The sequence below is a fragment of the Syzygium oleosum genome, unplaced genomic scaffold (genome assembly GCF_021117445.2).
Source record: "Syzygium oleosum isolate NSW1041296 unplaced genomic scaffold, Sole_v2.1 Sole_v2.43, whole genome shotgun sequence".
In the NCBI taxonomy this organism is placed as follows: Eukaryota; Viridiplantae; Streptophyta; class Magnoliopsida; order Myrtales; family Myrtaceae; genus Syzygium; species Syzygium oleosum.
The window spans coordinates 1,031,995-1,056,726 of record NW_026607527.1 but is presented as its reverse complement, the minus strand read 5'-3'; the positions used below and the strand labels follow the sequence as shown (position 1 = coordinate 1,056,726).

At 44.1% G+C, this 24,732-nt stretch overlaps 1 protein-coding gene across 1 annotated transcript; it reads right to left on the bottom strand.

Annotated features, from left to right (window-relative positions):
• Positions 1-17,618: 17,618 nt before the first annotated feature.
• Positions 17,619-19,682, bottom strand: LOC130136182 (uncharacterized). Its single transcript, XM_056306333.1, has one exon. The coding sequence runs from the start codon at positions 19,659-19,661 to the stop codon at positions 17,619-17,621; it is 2,043 nt and encodes a 680-aa protein (XP_056162308.1). The 5' UTR covers positions 19,662-19,682.
• Positions 19,683-24,732: the final 5,050 nt, after the last annotated feature.

Sequence of the window (24,732 nt, the reverse complement as noted above, 5' to 3'; positions counted from 1 at the left end):
GGAATTCCGAATTTTGGAGATTATTTTAAGGTTAAATATTGATTTGTTTCAGCCCAATAATGCTGGAAATTGAAGACCAAAATGCCCCCAAGAGTTTTGCCAAGTTTAAACCTCAACCTTTGTTTTAGGGGCAAAGTTGGCATTATGAATAATTGGTCAACCACTCCACTAACTCACTCTCTCTATAAACCCTCTAATCTCTCTCTCTCCTCTTCATTTCTCCCCTCACTCAGCCGGCTACCCCTCCCCCCACGACAGCTTCATCTTCTTCTTTTTCCCTTCTTGTTTGGGCCGTGGAAGGCCAAGCTCGCCGGAGGAGCTCCGCCGCCGCCGGGGCTGTTTCGCCACCGCCGCCGCCTCGCCTAGCACCATCCAGCTGTCCCACTCCTCTCCCTCTCCCTCCCGTCCGCCGCGACCAGCCGCCCCTCCGCCTAGAACCGCCGTTGCCCTCAAGCCGCCGTCGCACGCCCGCGCCGGGAAGGTCGCCGTCGCCGCCGCTGCCCCGCCGCTGTCCAGCCTTCCTCGTCGCTTGTTCAGCCCCATTTCAAGCTTAGGACTTCAAGTGAGTTTGACCCTAAACCCTAATTAGGATGATTTCCATTTCTAGATGGGTTTTAGGGGTTAATTAGGGTAATTTGGGGGTTAAATTGTGGAGGTGATTAGGGGCTGTTATTGTGGTCGATTCGGTGAATTAGTGTGATGAATTAGTGGAGGATTGGTGGCCCGAGAGGCGCTGTACATTGGCTGGACGGGTTTGAATCGGAATGGCCCGAGTTCGGGAAAGTTCGGGTTCGAGATGTGGATTATAGTATGCGCCTTATTTGATCTTGTGGTGGCTGATTAGAATGGTGTTTTGGGGAGTTTAATGGGGCATTTTGAAGATATTTAATGGCCTAGAATTATCGGACTAGTGGCTGTCCATGACGGGAATCGATTTGGGCGAGGCGCGAAGGACTTGAGGTTTAACTGTGCAATTGCCGGAAATGGTCGCATTGATTGAGTAATTTGCTGAGTAGTCCTTAATTGTGATGGACTTGGTGATGTCGTGACATGTTTAGTGTGGCTAAGAACGGAGTAGCTTGGCGAGCCTCAATTGCGCGGATTTATGTTGAGCTATTTGTGTGACTTATATGAGCGAATTGTGTACCGTGCATGAGTGCTTGAATTGATTCCATGGTTGTGCTAATATGTGGTTGGGTATATTAGAAATGTGGATGGTACATGTTGCGTGACGAATTGAACAAGTGGTGTAGTGATATTAAATGCTCTGCGTGAAATGCGTGATTGCCCAAGTGTGAGTATATAGCCATGAATATGCATCGCGAGCATTGGCACGGCATGTGCATTTACAAGTGTACCCGAGTGACATGTGCATTGTGATCACCTAAAATGCCTTGATGCGTTTAACGCGGGGTCCAGATAAAAATTGATGCTTGTGAATGTGTGATCACAATAAACCCTGATGCGTTTTACGCGGGATAGTGAACCCGTCCTGAGGCGTGTTACGCGGGACGATGCCCGGTTTACCGGAAGATGACCAACTTGAGGCGTTTTACGCGGGTAATGTGTCATGAGCCTAATGCGTTTTACGCGGGCCAGAGATCGATCTCGAAGTGGTGGACCTGATGCGTTTAACGCGGGTCGGAGGAGAAATTGATAAATGGCAAGAGTGCTAGTATGCAAGTGTGTGTTAATGCATTGATGAGGCATGAACATGAGTGCGAACATGAGCATATGCATTACACACGTCGGGACTGAGTGATATGTATATATGTGCCGCGATCTAATTTCTATGGTACTGTTGTGATTATATATATAGAATGCCTAACTTGCAGGGTCAACTAAAAATTAGATTTAGGCCCGAGGGCTTGAGTTGTTTATGTTTCATATTGTGCTTTATTTAGTACTCGTCAGGAGGTGCACGTTAGCCTAGTTTAGGTTTAGGGAATTACTCACTGAGATTATTCTCATCGTTGTATAAAACCATTTTTCAGACCCTCAGCCCTGAGATGCCTACCATTCCAGTGCGTTTTGGGATTCCGCATTACGTAGAGCGGACAAGGACGACACACCCCGAAGGGAACGGGGAGTCATATATTAGATATTATACCGTAGTTTGGGTAGACGAGGGGGAGTCATATTATCAGACCCACGAGTACGTGGCTTAGTGCTTCAGGGACGATCTCGGAGAGTATGGTCCTCTCCGTACTTTTGACGTCCCATTTACCGGGTTGGGCACCCGGTATCCTCGATGCCCTGATGGCGAGGTGACCGACCCTGGCTCTTCAGCCGAGGAGAGTGCGAGCTCCGACGGTGTACCAGTGGAGTACGAAGTAGACGAGTTTGAGCCGATGGACCTAGAGCCAGACGACGGGGATGCCGTTCCGGAGCCGATGGAGCCGGACGATGAGCAGATAGAGCCGATTGAAGAGGATCCCGTGCCGGAGGCCGAGCCTGAGGATATTGTCTCAGAGGAGGAGGCTGTAGAGGCTGAGTCTAAGACGGATTCATCAGGGTCCGAGGAGGAGATGCCTGACAGCTCTTCATCCTCGGAGTCTTCTGATTCCGACCCAGACTGGGCACCGTAGGAGTTAGTATCTGCCTTAGTTTGGTAGGGCCAGTACCTTTTTGACCAGTGCCCCACCTTTAGTATTAGACTGACCCCCGAGCCACTTACCCCTTTTTGTCAGTAGTGGCCTTTGACCCGTTTTTTGTTTTTGATGATCGGGCTGTACATGGATATTGTATATGGTTCCCAGTAGTAGTGCAAGTGTTTACTTTACAATTGTTGTTGTTCGTAATTGTGGCTATCCTTCGTTATGTGTATAATTTTGTCCGGGTATTGTATTGCTTCCGCGTGTGCTTTAATCTCTGTGTTGGGCGTTGGGTCGGCGACGCGTCCTGGGACGTCGCACTCGAATCGACCTTTACGAGGGATGTAACGTGCCGAAGAGTGCAGGGCGTGACATCCCCGTTTGATTTGGTATCAGAGCAAGGTCAGCTCGATCCAATTAGGTCGAAGCCTGGAGTGATAAGGAGCGATGACCTTGGGTAGCCAGTAGGGTGACCTCGTGTGCTATGTGTACCTCCTGACTGCTTGTGTTTGATTGAGTACTTGTTTTTGTTGACCCGTAAAATGCAGGTGCGGCAGGACTCAAGGTCAGTACACGTAATCTCGTGATTGGAGTCTCGTGCTATTTATGTTTAATTGCATGCTGAGTGATTGACTGCTATTATATTGAGTTCCTTGCCTAGGACCTTAGACTGGTTTAGCTTGGCGTAGGTCTCTAATTCCTGATCGGGATTATAGTAGGTAGGTGAACGTGCGATTGAAAGGATGAGTAGCCAAGGAAAGGGTAGAGGTCGAGGCCGTGGTAGAGGTAGAGGCCGAGGTCTTGAACCAGATCGTGTAGAACCACAAGTGAGAGTTGCCGAGGACCCCAGAGTGGATGGAATTTTTAGGGCTCTCAAGGAAGCTGGGATTTTGGGAGGTAGACTAGCCCAGGAAAGAAATGCCACGATCGCCGCCGCTGTTGAGGCCGCCATCGCTGCTGCTAATGGGGCCAATGGGAACAATGGAAATAATGGGAATCAGGGGAATGTTGAGAATCCAATTCCGGGACCAGTGAATGTGATCAAACCGATGACTAAATTGGTAGAGCAGTTCTTGAAATTGAAGCCGCCAAAGTTCAATGGCAAGGGTGACCCTGAGACCGCACCCCGTTGGGTTGAGGAACTGGAGAAGGCCTTTGAAGTGCTAGGGTGCACTGAGGCCAAAAGGGTGACATTGGCGGTGTATCAGCTCCAGGACAACGCCAATGACTAGTGGAAGGCCACCAAAGGAAGGGTGTTTCCCGAGGGAACTGCTCAGACGTGGGCCGTATTTTCTGAGAGCTTTCTGGGGAAGTTCTTCTCTGAGAGTGCTAGAGAAAGGAAGCTAGCGGAGTTCATGAGGCTCCGTCAAGGATCGTTGACAGTTGATCAGTACGAAGCAGAATTCACAAGATTGTCAAGGTTCGCGCCAAGGATGGTAGAACACCCTGAGGACAAGGCGCGGAGATTCTGAGATGGACTGAAACCGGACTTGAGAAGTCAAATGATATCGCTGAACACCAAGGACTACAGTGTGATGTATGAGCGGGCACAGGCTATAGAACGGGATCAGACTGATAGGGTAGCCGCCTCTGGATCGCGGTTTGCCCCGGCTAGGGACAACCGCCGTCTTGGGAAGAAACCGATGGCGGGACACAGGCGATTTGTCCCACTGATTAAGAAGAACATCGGGAAGCCGAGTCACCAGCAGAACAGGTTTGGGGCCTGCTTCAAATGCGGGAGTATGGACCATCAAATTAGGAATTGCCCCCAGCAACGCCCCGCGGGACCCCCGATACAACAACCACCTCGATTTGGGAATCAGCCTGGAAATCCCCCGCCGGCTATTATAAACAGGCCGCCGGCACAAGGACGGGTGTACGCCATGGCGCAAAGGGAGATTGAGAATGCGCCAGGCGTGGTCACAGGTATGGTTTCTCTGTGCCATCATGTAGCGTATGCGTTATTCAATCCGGGGGCATCACATTCGTTCATATCTGCTCAGTTTGTTGAATTGACTGGATTAAAGCCTGTTATGTTAGAAGTGCAATTGTGTGTGACTACGCCATTAAAGGATAAGATATGCATATCGCTAGGATACCCGAATTGTGAGATAGTGATTGGTGGCATAGAAAGCAGGATAGATCTAGCCGTGTTGCCGATGTATGACTTTGATTTGATTGTGGGCATGGATTGGTTAGTTAAGCAGAACGCCGTAATGGACTGCAGTAGCAGGGTGATCTAGTTTAGCCCGGCTGGACACCCTAGATTCGAATTTGTAGGGAGCCGAGGAGGAACCTCGATCCCTTGGGTTTCATCTGTGGAAGCAACTAAGTTGTTGGACGAGGGCTGTCAAGGTTATTTAGCCAGTGTGATTAATCCGACGGCAGGTGAGATGCGGCTTGAGGATATAGCAGTGGTGCGCAAATTCCCCGATGTCTTTCCTCAGGAATTGCCGGGATTGCCACCAGAAAGAGAAGTAGAGTTTGTTATCGAGTTGGCCCCTGGGACTGAGCCAATCTCGAAGTCGCCTTATAGGATGTCATTATCAGAGTTGAAGGAATTAAAGGTTCAGATGCAGGAACTACTGGACAAAGGTTTTATCCGACCGAGCGCGTCTCCATGGGGAGCGCCGGTATTATTCGTCAGAAAGAAGGATGGGTCGCTAAGGTTGTGTATCGACTACCGTCAGCTGAATCAAGTGACGGTCAAGAATAAGTATCCCCTCCCAAGGATCGACGACCTGTTCGATCAGTTGCAAGGAGCCTCGGTATTTTCTAAGATTGACCTAAGGACAGGGTATCACCAGTTAAGGATCCAAAAGGAGGATATTCCAAAGACAGCGTTCAGGACTAGATATGGGCACTATGAGTTCACAGTGATGCCATTTGGACTGACTAATGCCCCTGCTGCCTTCATGGACTTAATGAACCGAGTATTCAAGGAATTCTTAGACCAGTTCGGTATTGTCTTCATCGATGATATTTTAGTGTATTCAAAGAGTTCCGAGGAACACGAGGTACATTTGGAAAAGGTTCTACAGACGTTAAGGGAGCACGCACTGTATGCTAAGTTTAGCAAGTGCGAGTTTTGGCTGAACCGAGTAGCGTTTCTTGGACATATAATATCCGGAGAAGGAATTTCTGTGGATCCGGCAAAGATTGAAGCAGTAATGAATTAACCGAGACCAATGACAGTTACTGAGGTCCGAAGCTTTCTAGGACTGGCAGGTTATTAGCGGAGATTTGTAGAAAGATTCTCAGCGATAGCCACTCCATTGACAAGTTTGCTTAAGAAGGAAACGAAGTTTGAGTGGACGGAAAAGTGCGAAGAGAGTTTTCAGGAGCTGAAGCAGAGGTTGACGACGGCGCCAGTGCTGACGATTCCTTCAGGACCGGGCGGGTATGAGATTTATAGTGACGCCTCGCTTAAAGGATTAGGATGCATGCTAATGCAACATGGAAGGGTGGTTGCTTACGCATCGCGACAGTTAAGACCTCATGAGATGAACTATCCGACCCACAACTTGGAACTGGCCGTCATTATTTTCGCGCTTAAGATTTGGAGGCACTACTTGTGTGGAGAAAGGTTCCAGATCTACATGGACCATCAAAGTCTCAAGTACTTGTTTTCGCATAAGGAACTGAATATGAGGCAGAGGCATTGGATGGAATTACTGAAGGACTATGACTGCGACATATTGTATCACCCCGGAAAGGCCAACCGGGTGGCGGATGCCTTAAGTCGAAAATCGAGCATCACGCATTTGTTGGTTAAAGAGTGGATTTTATTGGATGGAGCGCGGGACTCAGAATTTAAGTTCGAGGTAGGACACCTCTCCAGTCTGATGGTGACGTCAAGGATTGAGCCGGAAGTGCAAGCCAAGATCAAGACGTTGCAGTCTACGGACCGTGAGATTCAGAAAATCGTGAGTATGGATGACACTAAGAGGAAACCGGACTTTCAAGTGTCCGAGGATGGAATTCTTAAGTTTTGAGGACGATTGTGCGTGCCCGATGATTTGGAGCTTAAGGAAGAGATTCTGTCGGAGGCTCATAGGAGCAATTATAGAATTCACCCGGGCTACACTAAGATGTACCAGAACCTTCACCAGCACTATTGGTGGAACGGAATGAAAGTGGACATGGCCAAGCATGTGGCCAAGTGTTTGACGTGCCAACAAGTGAAGGCACAGCATTGTAAGCCTGCGGAATGTTGCAGCCGTTGGAAATCCCAGAATGGAAATGGGAGCACATTACAATGGATTTTGTAACGGGACTGCCGAGAAGCCAGAGGGGACACGATTCTATTTGGGTGATAGTAGATAGATTGACCAAATCAGCGCACTTCTTGGCGGTGCGAAAGGACTTCGAGCTAGAAAGGTTGGCAGAGTTATACGTACGGCAGATTGTTCGTCTTCATGGAGTACCGGTGTCGATCACTTCGGACTGCAATCCCCGGTTTACTGCGAACTTTTGGAAAAGTCTACAATCGGCCATGGAGACTAAGTTGCAATTCAGCACGGCCTATCATCCGCAGATGGATGGCCAGTCTGAGAGGACTATTCAGACATTAGAGGATATGCTGAGAGCGTGTGTGTTAGATTTTCAGGGCAAGTGGGAAGAACAGTTGCATTTGGTGGAATTTGCCTACAATAACAGTTTTCAGCAGAGTATCGGGATGGCACCGTTTGAGGCACTATATGCAGGGCGTGCAGAACACCGTTGTGTTGGGACGAAGTGGGGGAAAGAAGTATAACAGGCCCAGAGTTAGTTCAACTGTCGGTGGAAACAGTAAAGATCATCCGAGAAAGGTTGAGAACAGCTCAAAGTCGTCAGAAGAGTTACGCAGACCGAAGGCGTAGGCCGTTAGAGTTTCATATTGGCGACCATGTATTTCTTAAGATCTCGCCAATGAGAGGACTGTCTCGGTTTGGCAAGAAAGGAAAGCTGAGTCCAAGATATATAGGCCCGTTTGAGATTTTGGAAAGGATTGGAACGTTGGCCTATCGTCTAGCTTTGCCGCCGAATTTGTCACAATTTCATAACGTCTTCCACGTGTCAATGTTGAGGAAATACGAACCGGATCCGACCCATGTGCTGAATCATGAAGTAATAGACGTGGACGACAGGGTGTCGTATGTGGAAAAGCCAGTGCGAATCGAGGACAGAAAGGAACAAGTGTTGAGAAACAAGACGATTCCGTTGGTCAAAGTTATTTGGGAGTACCACGGGACGGAAGGTGCCACATGGGAAAGCGAGGAAGCAATGCGACGTCAACACCCCCATTTATTTGAGTACTTGGATTTGGATTGTAAATTTCGAGGACGAAATTTTTCTAAGGGGGGAAGAGTTGTAACGTCCCGAAATTCGACTCACTTTCGAAATCAATGAAATTCATGTATTTCTCATTTCATTTTAGTAAGTCTCGCCCGGAACTGATCATTCTCGGGATAATGACCAGTAGGGAAAGGCTAACTAGGAAAAACGGTACGTGGACCCAAGAACTCGACCGTGAATTGGGTCCGATCCTGAGGTACGACGAGTGAATATTTTGTGCCAATGTGGGCCGGTCTAAGGAGAGTGATGGATGCGGTTCGACCGACGACATATAACCGGATAGCGAGTAATTCCGCACGACCGAGAGTACGCGCGACGTACGATCCCGAACTTATTCCGGAACGATCGCGACCCCTGGGACTAGCGATAAATCCTCGTGTTCTCTGGAAAATCGAGACCGTCATGACTCGAGTAGCCTTAGGTCGATACGCGTAACCCCTAAACAGCCGCCCGTTAGTGAGAGACGTTAAAACTGCAAATTGAGTGAAAACGATCGTGGAATTTAGTCCGAACTTCGGCGTCGATTTTCATGGGCGTGTGCGACTAATTTTCAAGGACGACATCATTTTTATGTGGCCACGCATATTTGGGATCAATAGAGTCAAAAATTAGAAATTTGACCCGGGACCGGAAAATTACCGTTTTGCCCTTGTACCCCTAAGTTGGAATTCCGAATTTTGGAGATTATTTTAAGGTTAAATATTGATTTGTTTCAGCCCAATAATGCTGGAAATTGAAGACCAAAATGCCCCCAAGAGTTTTGCCAAGTTTAAACCTCAACCTTTGTTTTAGGGGCAAAGTTGGCATTATGAATAATTGGTCAACCACTCCACTAACTCACTCTCTCTATAAACCCTCTAATCTCTCTCTCTCCTCTTCATTTCTCCCCTCACTCAGCCGGCTACCCCTCCCCCCACGACAGCTTCATCTTCTTCTTTTTCCCTTCTTGTTTGTGCCGTGGAAGGCCAAGCTCGCCGGAGGAGCTCCGCCGCCGCCGGGGCTGTTTCGCCACCACCGCCGCCTCGCCTAGCACCATCCAGCCGTCCCACTCCTCTCCCTCTCCCTCCCGTCCGCCGCGACCAGCCGCCCCTCCGCCTAGAACCGCCGTTGCCCTCAAGCCGCCGTTGCACGCGCGCGCCGGGAAGGTCGCCGTCGCCGCCGCTACCCCGCCGCTGCCCAGCCTTCCTCGTCGCTTGTTCAGCCCCATTTCAAGCTTAGGACTTCAAGTGAGTTTGACCCTAAACCCTAATTAGGATGATTTCCATTTCTATATGGGTTTTAGGGGTTAATTAGGGTAATTTGGGGGTTAAATTGTGGAGGTGATTAGGGGCTGTTATTGTGGTCGATTCGGTGAATTAGTGTGATGAATTAGTGGAGGATTGGTGGCCCGAGAGGCGCTGTACATTGGCTGGACGGGTTTGAATCGGAATGGCCCGAGTTCGGGAAAGTTCGGGTTCAAGATGTGGATTATAGTACGCGCCTTATTTGATCTTGTGGTGGCTGATTAGAATGGTGTTTTGGGGAGTCTAATGGGGCATTTTGAAGATATTTAATGGCCTAGAATTATCGGACTAGTGGTTGTCCATGACGGGAATCGATTTGGGCGAGGCGTGAAGGACTTGAGGTTTAACTGTGCAATTGCCGGAAATGGTCGCATTGATTGAGTAATTTGCTGAGTAGTCCTTAATTGTGATGGACTTGGTGATGTCGTGACATGTTTAGCGTGGCTAAGAACGGAGTAGCTTGGCGAGCCTCAATTGCGCGGATTTATGTTGAGCTATTTGTGTGACTTATATGAGCGAATTGTGTACCGTGCATGAGTGCTTGAATTGATTCCATGGTTGTGCTAATATGTGGTTGGGTATATTAGAAATGTGGATGGTACATGTTGCGTGACGAATTGAACAAGTGGTGTAGTGATATTAAATGCTCTTCGTGAAATGCGTGATTGCCCAAGTGTGAGTGTATAGCCATGAATATGCATCGCGAGCATTGGCACGGCATGTGCATTTACAAGTGTGCCCGAGTGACATGTGCATTGTGATCACCTAAAATGCCCTGATGCGTTTAACGCGGGGTCCAGATAAAAATTGATGCTTGTGAATGTGTGATCACAATAAACCCTGATGCGTTTTACGCGGGGTAGTGAACCTGTCCCTAGGCGTGTTACGCGGGACGATGCCCGGTTTACCGAAAGATGACCAACCTGAGGCGTTTTACGCGGGTAATGTGTCATGAGCCTGATGCGTTTTACGCGGGCCAGAGATCGATCTCGAAGTGATGGACCTGATGCGTTTAACGCGGGTCGGAGGAGAAATTGATAAATGGCAAGAGTGCTAGTATGCAAGTGTGTGTTAATGCATTGATGAGGCATGAACATGAGTGCGAACATGAGCATATGCATTACACACGTCGGGACTGAGTGATATGTGTATATGTGCCGCGATCTAATTTCTATGGTACCGTTGTGATTATATATATAGAATGCCTAACTTGCAGGGTCAACTAAAAATTAGATTTAGGCCCGAGGGCCTGAGTTGTTTATGTTTCATATTGTGCTTTATTTAGTACTCGTCAGGAGGTGCACGTTAGCCTAGTTTAGGTTTAGGGAATTACTCACTGAGATTATTCTCATCGTTGTATAAAACCATTCTTCAGACCCTCAGCCTTGAGATGCCTACCATTCCAGTGCGTTTTGGGATTCCGCATCACGTAGAGCGGACAAGGACGATACACCCCGTAGGGAACGGGGAGTCATATATTAGATATTATACCGTAGTTTGGGTAGACGCGGGGGAGTCATATTATAAGACCCACGAGTACGTGGCTTGGTGCTTCAGGGACGATCTCGGAGAGTATGGTCCTCTCCGTACTTTTGACGTCCCATTTACCGGGTTGGGCACCCGGTATCCTCGATGCCCTGATGGCGAGGTGACCGACCCTGGCTCTTCAGCCGAGGAGAGTGCGAGCTCCGACAGTGTACCAGTGGAGTACGAAGTAGACGAGTTTGAACTGATGGACCTAGAGCCAGACGACGGGGACGCCGTTCCGGAGCTGATGGAGCCGGACAATGAGGAGATAGAGCCGATTGAGGAGGATCCCGTGCCGGAGGCCGAGCCTAAGGATATGGTCTCGGAGGAGGAGGCTGTAGAGGCCGAGTCTGAGACGGATTCATCAGGGTCCGAGGAGGAGATGCCTGACAGCTCTTCATCCTCGGAGTCTTCTGATTCCGACCTAGACTGGGCACTGTAGGAGTTAGTATCTGCCTTAGTTTGGTAGGGCCAGTACCTTTTTGACCAGTGCCCCACCTTTAGTATTAGACTGACCCCCGAGCCACTTACCCCTTTTTGTCAATAGTGGCCTTTGACCCGTTTTTGGTTTTTGATGATCGGGCTGTACATGGATATTATATATGGTTCCCAGTAGTAGTGCAAGTGTTTACTTTACAATTGTTGTTGTTCGTAATTGTGGCTATCCTTGGTTATGTGTATAATTTTGTCCGGGTATTGTATTGCTTCCACGTGTGCTTTAATCTCTGTGTTGGGCGTTGGGTCGGCGACGCGTCCTGGGACGTCGCACTTGAATCGACCTTTGCGAGAGATGTAACATGCCGAAGAGTGCGGGGCGTGACACGAGACACAAGACAACATAAGAAAAAAGACAGAAGAGTTAACTCATTGATAATAACGACGAAAACATCATTAATTTTGGCCCCCCCAAAAAAAAACTCCTAAATTGACAGAATTTAATATTTTCTATTTGTCCTTAAATCATGTTGGCACTTAAGAAATCGTATCAATAAAAGAAGTTGCATTCACGTTGCAAGTTTGAAAAATAAGTATTATTAGTAAGATTTCGATCAACTCTGCTCAGGATGTAAAAATAGCTATGAGTAACGCGAGTACTTAAAGCTACTTAGTGATTATGTAAATGAATTTCTCCGCATGTTAGCTATCTAAGAGTGAACATGCAAATACAATCTATTACAAATATCACTTGACTTATGAAATCAATATCAATATGTCGAAAGGAATAGTAGAAAAGTATAAAAAATAATAATATGAAGCAAGTCCATGTTAAAAGAGAAAAAAATAGGACATTAGCTTATTTGAAAAATATTTTGTAGAGAATCACAAAGTACTACCATTTGCAATCTTTCTTTTCAAAAGAAAACTGTGGGAAGAAAATAAATAGCATATAGACAACCTATTGAAAAATAAACTGATTCTATTAATATTTAAACTTTTCAATAATACATTTAAGGGAAATTACAAAACTCATCCTACTACTATTTGCTTGAATCCATTTTTGGTCAATGTACCATCTTTCATCGATGTTTTGTCTCCCAACTTTATCTCTAGTAACAATTTTAGGACAAAATTCAATTTTGCGTTAAATATGTACAGGACATGCTGAGTTGGTACTGACAAATCAACACGTGGCACTTAAATGTACGAGTTTCTTATAAATTTATACTTTTAGTCCTCATACCTTTAGAAATGTTCAAATTTAGTCCTTGTGCTTTGTTTTATTAACATAACAAGTCCTTACATTACTTTTCCATGAAAATCTAATTTCTTTCATCACATCTCCATTTGAAATCTTAGGAAAATGTCAGATTAGGACCAACTACAAATTGGCGATTCCTACGCTGACAGGTGTGCCCAATCTGACTGATAGTCCCATTAAGATTATTTTAATTATATGTAGTAATGGCATTGTCGTTTTCAGTAGAGATTCATACATAATTATCTAGGACTACTTTTAACAAAAGTAGATAAGTTTTACTTATTCAAACGACAGCTTTAACTCGCTATCCTGTGGACAAAATGTTATAGACGATTCATTCATAACTTCAGATCGAATCTTGTGAAAGGAACAAACGGTTGCAAATGGTAGGACATTTGCAAATCTTTTTTTTTTTTTTGGCAAATGGCCATTTTTTTATGCAATAAAAAAGGATGCCTGAGTATTGAGCATCATCATCTCTTTTGTGATAAAAAGAAAAAATTTGATTGGGACTCGTAGATGTCTCCGTTGCCCTCCTAATATGCTAGCCCTCGTCGAACGATTCATAAAGAAGACTTTTTACTCTATGCCAGGACAACATAAAGATCAAACAAAGGTCCATCAATAATTTCTTTCATAACATCAAAACATCGTCGAAATTGTACCGCAATCGGTATGATGTGAATCTCTCTCGAGCAGCTGCCCGGTATGGAAGAAGGCTTTAAACATGAAAAGATCAAACTCTGTATGATAGGCATTTTATACAAAAACAGGGCTGCTGTTTTGATTAAGTTTTACACTACTAAACAAAAAGATACGTGCAGTGATGCAGATCCTTGGTTTATTTCATTTCAGAATCGTGGGAAACTTCACATCTTTGCTCGGAAAAGTACAAATAAGACTAGCAATATGTCATAAAAGTTAGAACATCGGATAAGAGCCCTGGATTACCTTTAGCATGTCGGTGATCCCGTAATTGTTGCCCTTGGGGTTGCAGCACAATGCATTTAATGCTTATTCAGAATATCACCTCCTCCCCAAACGACAATTTACAACCAAATGTGGAAGTTTTGTCGTGGAACTTGGTATGACACTGAAATCCTCATCATATTCAAATGCAAAGATTAAATCACATGGAGAATGATTAGAATAGCCTGCATCAAGATTGGAACAAATTCAGCCTTGTACCCCTTCTGAATGTGTTGTTCCGTGAGCACTTTTTTTGTTTTGTTTTGTTCTCCACATTATTAAGTAGCTTTATTTTTGTTATGCTATTCTCTTGTTCTCTCCTTCACATTAGGTAGCTTCCTAGAAATTGCTCATCGGTAGCATCCGATAACATGTCACCCGACCGCTACGTGTAAGTTACCGTGTGCACAATTAAAAGATGTGCATGCGAGATAAAATGACACTTCACAATCCCTCGTTAACAAAATTTCTATATCAATTTTTCGCATTTGCATAATTAAACAAGTTAAAGATTTCATAAGGGTAAGAAGATTTGGATAAATGCAGCATGCACAGTTATCATGATGAAATAGGAAGGATGATAGTATGAACAGTATCTGGAAAACAGAGTAAGATTCAAAATTAGTACAAAACAAGTATCTAAATCGCACCTGAACGATGTCGATCTTCCATGCACCACTCCTGGTAAAATTTTGTGCAGCCTCCTGCAAATTGAGAGCCGCATTGGCCTCCATTGGGGTTGCAGGTGAAGAAAAGGCCCAAAAATTAACTTCGGGGTTGATGATCATCTCGTGTTCTACGTCATACCGTGGCTGAACCTCTGTCTTCGTGCATTCAATTCAATTTTTCACTCGTTTCCGGAGAAACATTTTGCGGCTTCATCGTGACGAATCAGAACAATGGCCAAATGATTCCTTAAGCTATTGCTTTTCATTCATGTCTACGATTTACAGAATCGAATTCCGCTCATGACACATCAATGAGTAGGCACTAATCGGACATAGAGACGCCGGCGATAGCTTATCCACCGACTTAAAATACAATATACCCAGAACTCTTGACTTCACTTATCCACCAATTTGTACCACTCATCCACTAATCCACAAGATGATAACTATGCACTATTTCAGGACATGTTGCTACAAACCTCTTATTTCATGATGCCTTATTATTAAAATTTAAAATTCAATTTACTATGTGAGATTTTTCCATGATTCTCGCATGCAATTTGATTGTTCACATTTACGAGCGCACATATTTTTTCGGACGCAATATTGAGCGAACTTATTGTTTTACAATACCAAAAAGAGCATGAAAGGAACGCGCACACGCTCCAGATCTAATACACGCTATAACAATTTATGAACTATTAACCCCACCTCATGCAATAAAATCTCAAAAAAATAAATATTGTTTTATTAGTTTAATATGAAAATTGACTAAAGACAATGGGGATAGAAAAAGGAATAGAGAAAAGTAAAGGAGAAAAAAACGAACGAGAAGAAAACAGCATTTCTTGGGCCCGGGCAAATAGTTGCCCAGCTCCATGCATATTGAGGAATGGGCCCATTTTCCCATACCCATTATTGTAGAAAAGCAGGCCAGTAGGCCTACATTAGTATTTGCCATGTCATCGTATAATGCCATGTCATTATATTTATCACGTCACCATACTTGCCACGCCATTGAATTTTATTATGTCGTCAAAAATTGCCCCTTCATCTTAGTAGCTCACATTATCATAATGTGTCACTTTATCAAAGTTCCCACGATATTACCATATATCTGGACAATCACACAAACAATTCCAAACATATTGTACAAAAACCAATAGAAAACTAAACATTTTAATTGAAGCGATGTAGTCCTAATTCTTTGAGGGAAAAAATGTAATTAAGTCCTTTTAACCAAATTTCGCCGAATTTTTCTGATGTGACACCGACCGTGCTATGTTAATTTGTCTCCACAAGGTGCTGCGGGTTGATAAACTGGTTTATTTTTTACGCCTTAGTGGAGGCCAACGACAAGACAACCACCCCGAGTCATGCCACGAAAATCAATGTTAAGAAATTTTTCGTTGAATTTCTTTTTTAAACTTGTTAAAATTGAAAATGAGACACAACAATCATTCTTTCAAATTATATTATTATTGTTAGATTTATCCGACGATGTAGAAAAATTGTTGCACGTTCACCGTTGAATGAGCGACATGTATGTTTAGAGTTAATTTTATAATCTAGTTGTTCCACATGTCAATAATCTAACGATGAATGTGTAAGACGCGAACCGTGGATATAATAAAAATCCGAATTATACCCACCTGAGTTAGAGGACTTTGACTTCATAGCAATTGAACAACGCAAAATCTATATGTTTAAGACAAAGCCAGTCAAATTTCTGGCCATGCACGTTAGACTTGATAATTGAACTGTTTTTGGGAAAGAAATTGGAAGGTGTTCTGATGTGAGAGTAGAAGATGATCAATATAGTTGGACATTGGAAAAATCAACATCCCAAATTACTTTTAATTAGGATATAACCGTATCATGTTTGATAATTTCATTATTGTGCAATATATTGACACTCAATTTGGGGCTCAACTAGTGTATTTTATCATTTACCCAACCAAATGGACGATGAAGGTAAAATTTTGAAACCGCTCCCAACTTAAAATCGAAAGCTCATTTAACATCTTAGATGAATGCGTCGTCTAACGCTTAACTACTCTAAATTTTTCAATACTCTAAACTCCCCCACACATACGGAAAAGTATTTCATGTGACAGACACGCCAAGTGAAAAAACTGATCAAAAGAAAGAGAGTTCTTAAGTTCAAACATAAATTTAGTTGGAATAGATGTGATTAATTGATTGTGCCTTGTCAGTTGTATGTCTAACAATGTAACTTTTTCATGCATGTAAATCCTTGAAAGTCTAACGGAAAATGGGAAGATGAATAAGGGATGTGAAAGATTAGATTACTAAGTCTCTTACCCAGCCCGGTACAATATAGAATTTTGTGAAATCACCATCAATTATCTAAAAACTTAAAATTATTGGACAAAAGCACGGTTCAATATTTTGGTGCAAATTGAGGAAATTATCCCAAAAGTCATAAAATTATTGTATGAATGTCAATCCAGTTCTAAACTTTCTAATTTGACTAATGTAGTCCTAAACCTTTTGACGATTTCCTAATATAGTCCATCTAGCCAATTTAGGTTGAAAATCGCTAGCATTGTGGTTTAGTTAGGGCCAGCTGTCTTACGTGGCATGGTCGATGCCTGACGTGAAAGAAATGAATCAAAATGATGTTGTTTTGCAATTTAAAAAAAAATCAGGATTTTGTTTTTTTTTTCATTTTCTTTTCTTTCTTTGTCCACACTACTGTTCATCCTCCTTATGTCTTCGTCAATGTTCATCGCCGAGGCCGGTGGGAGTCGTCGGCGCCTTGGCAAGGGCTTGCATGCCCTTGCTCGCCATTTCTTTGTGGGCCTACCACTTGCGTGGTCGGGCTCACATGGGCTGGCCTGGTTTGCACTAAATTACAGAATGACATTTGCAGTCCATCTTTGCCTCTGATATTTTTGGAAATCTCTTCCTTGGCCCCTACACTCCACATCTTCCCTTATGAGATTCCTTTTGAATGTGTTGTCCCATGGCTGCTTCTAAAGTGCGAGTTTCCGTTGTACGCGTGTGATAGATAGCAAGGCATATTCAAATGCAATGTCTTTGGACTCAAATCAGAGTAGATAAGCTGTCAAAATTATATCTAGTGTTAAACCATTCATGATCACTCTTGATTTGATCAGGATACGAAGCAAAACACCATTTACTATCCTTTTAGACTAGAACATGTTTCAAACGAAGCAACGGATATTCTCTTGTTTTGACTTAAAAATGCGGGTTTTTTTATTACCGGTACAACATCAAACTTGCGACACAAATATTAAACCAGTGCAATCAGGTGTATTTTGGGTGAGCTTCTCTCATTTGGCTCAAAGAAGTGCACAAAAGCGCAGGATATTAGAGAAATTGAACAGCTAGAGTTTTTAGGGGACACTTAGCATTGTGCAGGAAGAGCAAATAAGCACACTTATCACAAGAAGAGAAGAAACAAAGGTGTAATCAAAGTGAGATACCTCCCAAGAGATTTTCAATGGAATTTGCTCGTAGGAGCCTCATCTTTTGCCGACTTGGCGACTATCAATCAGCTCGCCCAAGCTGTAACTTCACCCTGTTTTATTTGGAATTGTTCGCTCAAGCCAAGTTGTGCCATCAATAACCAAACCAAGGTGACAAGTTCTCCCCCTTTACTAAGTTGTCGAGCATGCATGAACGGTTGGCAATGAATCGCAGCATACGACAGCAATTCCACCCAAACTTCACTCATGATGTCCCACTTCTTGTCATGAAATTTCCGCAACTCTTTAGCGAGAATACACCCATCAAAGAGAGCAGACTGGCTTCTGTCTCCTTTCACTAAAGCTGGATTCAAATCTGTAGGAACAGAAAGTAGGTTTTGGCAGGCACTCCTCTTATCAAAGATAGTTTCATCGAAGAACGTGTCTGCCTCAGCACAAGTGTCTCGAAACCTTATTTGGCCAATCCCAGCCACTGCAGACATCATATCAGGTTGTTTGATCATAAGATGAAGCATGTAATCTGACAAGACCTTACTGGTTTTACGGTGGTCGTTTGTACTTTCATCAGTGTTGTAACAGAGTTCGGTGGCGATGTGCCACAGTAAAAGGCTCTTTCCATAATCAACATCACAGACAAATGGAAGCAATTTTTGGCAATTTTCCACTGATTTAGTATGCTCCAGAGCCCATTTACCTCGAGAAGCACAAATCTCATTTGTTCTTCGCAAAGATGCTTTCCGTTTCAGCTCATAAAAAATCAGTTCACCTAATTTTTCACTGTATTGTTCTACTCGTCCAAACTTCAAGTCATCAAAAAATTCGCCCAGATATATGAGACCAAGGAGTTTCTCAATCCATTTTGGCCACTTTCTCAGCTGGGTATCTAAAAAATTGTACTGGAAGATAGATTTAGACCATCTAGCATTTAGTAAATGCAATGCAAATGGTGAACTTTCAGATTTGAATTTGAGGAGGAACTTAATGAAGATGCTTCCTTTAATCAAACTTCTACCAGGTTCCTTCTCAGATGCAGCTATTTTTGCAATTGTCCAGTCAGAGCAAATGAGCCTAACAAAACCTACAAATTCCAGGCCAATAGCTCCAAGAAGCAAGGTGTATGTAATCTGGATATCATATTCATGAAAATCATGCTTGTCCAGGACGTAGAAACTTGCAAAAGCTGAAACAATGGAACCAATTGAGATAGCTCGGAAAAGGTACCCTGTTGGACAGCGAATAACGGCAGCCTTGGTATAAAGAACATCATAAAAGAAGTTGAGCTCAGCCTCTATGACTCGAAAAGCATCCTTTGCGGTTCTGCCCCTGAAAAATCGATAGCTGTCTGTGCCTTCATTAAAGCCGAAGATGAGATCCACAAGGAGGCCTTTGAAGGTTGTGAAGTAAAAAAACGCCTCTTTTATCGCTGTTCTGTCGTCCAAAATGTTTCCATCTTCCGCTCCAACATGTAACCAACGAATTAGGCCCTCTGGTGAGCTACCCAACATCTTGGTGGTATGGTATTCTCTGGCAATCTTGGGATAATTCGGTCCAGCATTAGCCGGCGGGAGCAAGGAGCCCCGGAATTTACTGAAGCTGGCGAGGTACAGAGCACGTGTTCGCTCTATGTATTTAATGGTTCCTCCAATAAATACGAGGATGGTTGGGACAATCAGCTTGCTACTGGGGAAGGATTGATAAAATACATAGCCTGCAGCGCCTAGCTGGAATAAGAGATTAAGCAAGTGCCTACGCCACAGCTCGTTATCCTCGAGCGCGAAAGCGGTTATGGTGTCTGGTCCTCCGAGATGCAGCAGAAGAAATGGAGCCCAAAATGCCAAAAGGTCACCATAGGCATCAGCCTCGGAGTCTGAAGTACCACCAGCGAATTGGGCTCTGGAAATGAGTCCAAAGGCATAGTTAGCGACCGAGTCGGCGACCAAGTAAGCTGACCAGATGAGCACCAAGATCCACCTGTGAGAACACCTCTTTCGAATGGGTGCCAAAAAAATGAGAAAGACTTGCAGAGATAGGCTCGTAAGGATCGCCCCTCGGACATTGAATTTCATCCACAAATTCTTGGCTTCTGCAAGGATTTCAATATTTCCCATTTTATCGTCACCGTCTCACCAGATCCTGGAAGGAAAATATTTTAGTCAGCATGAGTATTACAGTAAGGCAACAATTATTGAATAGATTCTAAAACTGGAGAACATAATTACAGAAAGGTGACTATTGAGGGCAGAGAGTCAATTATACCTTGAAATTTATTTATGATTAGATAGGAATAGATGTCCTGCTTTAGGCAACCGAGTGTCTAGCAATGCGTAGCCATAAAGGAGTTAGAGTCCGCTTGAAACCCGTGGAATGTAAAATCGAAGTACAATAGATACGCGATGGAAAGTGTAATATTTGGTAGGGGTGGTAAAAAAAGAAGAGGGAAGTTGATTGGTAATGTCACACCCCGAACCCGAACGAGCGCGCAATCATCCCTTTGTGGTCGTAATGTACGCGACATCCCAGGACTTATCGCCGACCCAATCAAAACACTAACGAGCAACGCATGCGGAAGCAACCTCGAACTCTCCAAACAACATATAAACAACGGGATAGTAAAGAGACAAAGAATACACATTAACAAAACACTTTTATAAACATAACATCGATTACAACACATACATTTGCAAGCCTTCTACGAGGCCACTATCTAAGAACCACGCACAACAACAAGGATCAGGTGGTTGGTAAGCTTAACTCCTCTACAAAAAGAGGCACTCAAAAGATGAGCTAACTCGACCTATCCTCAATCCCCGTAGTATTCTGGCAGCGTCTCCGGGTCAATCACGGTCGCGGGTCTGAAATGGTTTGGTTATACAACCATGAGAACACTTCTCAATAAGCAACTACCTAAGCCTCGCTTAGGCCAAAGCGTACCTCTGAACAATTCTAAACATGCAATACCGACATCCAACGTGTCATAACAATCACATGCGCCCTTACCTCGCCTCGGCACATACACAAGCCCTGCACGTTAGAATATCGCCATAACATGGCCAATTGCTCATCAAGCTTGTACAACGCAATTCAAGGTATAATCATGCATAATACGGTTAATAACCCAGACGTGCTCAACATTAAATTCAATCATGGCATTCTTCAATGCATAGCACACGTTTATAAATGTCCAGATTATTAACGACCCCTCGGGCCACTGAACTCCCGCCGGTCTTCTGGCGTAACCAGGCATCGTCCCGCTACGTCGGCGACGGCAACGTTGGGGATCGAACACCCCCCGACAAGCCGGGTACCCAACGGCATTCCACTTAGGAGCATCGATCCGGCCTCCACCGCGATCGGCATCGTCTGGGATCGAGCACCCCCCGGCAAGCCGGGTACCAGACGGCAACGTTGGGGATCGAACACCCCCCGGCAAGCCGGGTACCCAACGGCATCGTCTAGAACTCCCGCCTAGACGGAACGTGTCGTGACCATGCACACACCTCAGCAATCATTATCAATTTTTATCTTTGTAAATTAGCCCAATGTCAACTAAATCCGTCAAACGCCACGATAACATCGAATAGTCCCCGAGAGAGAGAAAACCGGATTTGCACACATTCGGGCTATTCTGGGCAGTTTGCGCAACAACCGAAATTTCTTTGAAATAAATATTAATTCAACTCCAAAAATTCTGAAATTTTCATATGTTATACAAAACATCTTGATGAACATTTTTCATGAAGAACACAAGATCCATTTCTGTCTAGAACCACCTCTTTTTGTCATCCAAAGTCGGACATAAAACATTTCATTCGGACTGGCCATCCGGCTTCCAAAATGCGTTTCAAGTAGTAACAAAATCTCCTTAGAACGATTTGAAATTTTTATATGTCATAGCCAAAAATGTCTCCAACAAGTTTTGTGAAGGAAGTATTTTGAAAATAGGTCTATAAAAATTTATAAAAATTCGAACAGACCCGAAGATCGGAGGAACAGTGTTTCCGGCAGACTTATTTCGGTCAAAAGATGGACTTGCGAATGGCACTAAATGATCTCCAAAAATTCCAGATTTAATATATGTCAAACTTCAAGATGTTATGAACAACTTTCATGAAGAACACTTCCTCAAATTCGTCCCACACAAGTCACAGTAAAAATAGCAAAATCCAGCGACACAGCAGCAACCTTACCGAAAATTAACCAACAAGCACCACCAAGCAAACCAAGCACAACCAGCCACTAATCCAACTATCCACAGTCCTTAAACCATCTCTAACATGTCCATTAGTCACCCCTTAGCCTAGTCAAGGGTTAGGAAGCCACTTACTCAAGGCCTAAGCAAGATTTTCAAGCTAGGGAGCCTAACAAAGCCAAGCCAAGCAAGCAGCAGTTGCTCCGGCGGTTGGACGGGTAGCTCGGCGATTTCCGACGACCTGGACAGCGGCGAGCGGTAACCAGACGACTGAGGTGGTTGGCTGGTGGAGATGGACGAAGGTGCTGGTGATGCTGAGTGGTGGTGGTGACGGGATGGACGAATGGAAGGAAAGGAAGAGAGTGAGCTCGGTGGTGGTGTGTGGCTGAGATGAGTGGCGGCGGGTGGCGGCGCTCACGGCGGCTGAGGGTGGCTGAGCAAGGGAGCTGGTCGGTCTGGTGAGCAGCAGCAAGAAGAAAAGCAAGAAGCAACGAAGCAAAATGAAGAAGAAGACAGCAGACAACGAAGTGAAGAAGCGGCGTTAAAGGGCGAAACGAAGCGAGATGTGAAGTTCATCATGGGCAGCAGCAGCAAAGGCGTGGGCAGCGGCAGGTCAGCAGAGGAAGTCAGCAAGGAGGAGAGGTCAACAAGTCAGCAGAAGAAGGGGTGTCAGCGGTTAGCAAGCAGAAGTAATCAGCAGCAGCAAAGCAGCAACGTGGGGAGTCAGCTGAAGCATGGGGGAGTGATGATGGCTGGTGGAGTTGGTGGAAGAAGTCAGCAGCAGCAGCAAAGGCAGAAACAACGTGGGGGAGGGCAGCGGGGAAAGAGGAGGAAGTCAGCGGCGTGGGGCAACGGCGACGTGGGGGAGGAGAGAGAGAGAAGAAACAAAAAGTCAAACGCACTTTAGCGCGATCCGACGATCCTCGTTCAAATCCGAAAACGATCCAACGGCCCATGAAAAACCCTAATTATAAATTAGAAAAAAGGCCAAAAGATAATAACTAAAACACATTACGAGAGAGGTCTACTAGTCTAAATTCACACCCGGTCCAAATTTCACTTTTCACTTATCCCGGGTAATATTGACACTGGCCACAATAATATCGACACCGTCCAATTAAATTCGTCACGAAACTCCGAGAAATTTGACACCAAAGTTCGGGCTCTAAATAATGGCCAAATTCGATCGAGTGCGATTCTAGCAAAATCTCTAATTTAAAAAAATAACCCGAGAGTGATCAGTTCCGGGCGAGATTTTATTATAAGCGCACTGACGAATTACACATTTTATAAATCTCAAAAATGGGTCGAAATTCGGAATGTCACAGGTAAAAAGGGACCAACAGCAAAAATATAAAGGGAAAGGATTGTTGAATTGTGTCTCGAATTTGAGCTTTTTAAAAAATCTGATCTGATTATATAAATATCCAAGTTTCAGCACACAAATAAATTCAAGAAGGGCAGCTTATGTTATGGTCAAAACAAAAGGGAAAAATTTTCTGGCAAGACAAAATTAGGGGCTCACATATTCTATTTCATAAATATATATTTTATTTTTTATGGTGTAGAAAAGTCTTTGTGAGAGAAGGAAAGTAAAAAAGCAAGGGTTTTGTTATTATGCTTCTAGCCAGTAGCCGCACACAAGGGAAAAGAATCGTGGGTTTTCCTTCGGTGAAAGGAACCCCGCAAGCCGAGAAGCAACATAGTATTTTAGAAAAAAAAAAAAGAAGAAGCAACATAGTAAGGGTGAGCCGCCGCAAGAAGAAAACGCGAAGAATGTACGACCGTTCTTGAGTCAGCCGTGCGAAGAGTTTTATTTTGGCCTTGAACATTAGGTGATTTTGTGCAATGCGTTTTACATCCAATTTAGTTGTTTGGCTTAATTTAGGTGTGGAAAACATTCAAGCGTGTCAGTGATTGTATCCGATTTTAGTGGATTATTTACCGTTGACTCTCTTCGTAGATGTAGGTACCACCACTCAGACCGAATCACGTAAATCTCTGATGGTCTTTATTATTCCTCGTTTATTTTCCTGGTGATTTCGCTTTGACTTAAATTGCAAAATCATGTTAGTTTCCGCGTTAATATTTTTAACAATTGGTAGAAGAGCTTGAGGATTGGGTTTTTTGGATAATTATTTGGGGCTTTTGCTTGTGTGATTATTATCTGGAAATTATGTTGTTGTAATTATGTCTGGAGCAAAAATAGAAATTGAAAAGTTTAACGGAAAGAATAACTTTGGGTTATGGAGCATCAAGATAGAGGCGCTATTAACAACCCAAGGTTTGGTCGAAGCATTGGAGAGTTAGGATAAGTTGCCCAAAACAATGAAAAATGCCCAAAAGGATGTGCCAATGAGGAAGGCAAGGAGTATAATCATGTTGAACCTATTGGATGAGGTGTTAATAGATATAGTCGAGGAGAAGAATGCTGCGGGGTTGTGGGCAAAACTTCAGGCACTCTATGCAACGAAGGGTTTAAACAATTACGTGTACATGTTGAAGTGGATGTTTCAGCTTCGACACACTGAAGGTACGTCTATTAGATCCCACCTAGATGAGTTTAATAGACTCATGATGGATTTAAAGAACGTCAGTAAGATTTTAGATGATGAAGAACATGGCATGATGTTTTTAGCTTCTTTACTAAAGTCATGGGGAGCACTTTATTGATTCACTACTACATGGGCACACTACGATTACCTCAGAAGCATTAAAGTCCACCTTATTTTCTAAGAAGTGGCAAAAAAAGTTGCGAGATGACAATTTAGTGCAGGATATAACGCGGGGACAAGTATTACTTGATCTCCATCATCTACTACAGAGTGGAAGACTCCTGAGGAAGTATGATCGAGGAAACCTGTTAATTACTCCGGACGAGTATTCGAATGTCCTGTGTATGGTAAACTTGAGCCAACAGCGAAGAAGTACATATTTTTGGGTAATGTACATGGGGTGAAAGGCTATCGGTTATGGTGCACTGATCCCAA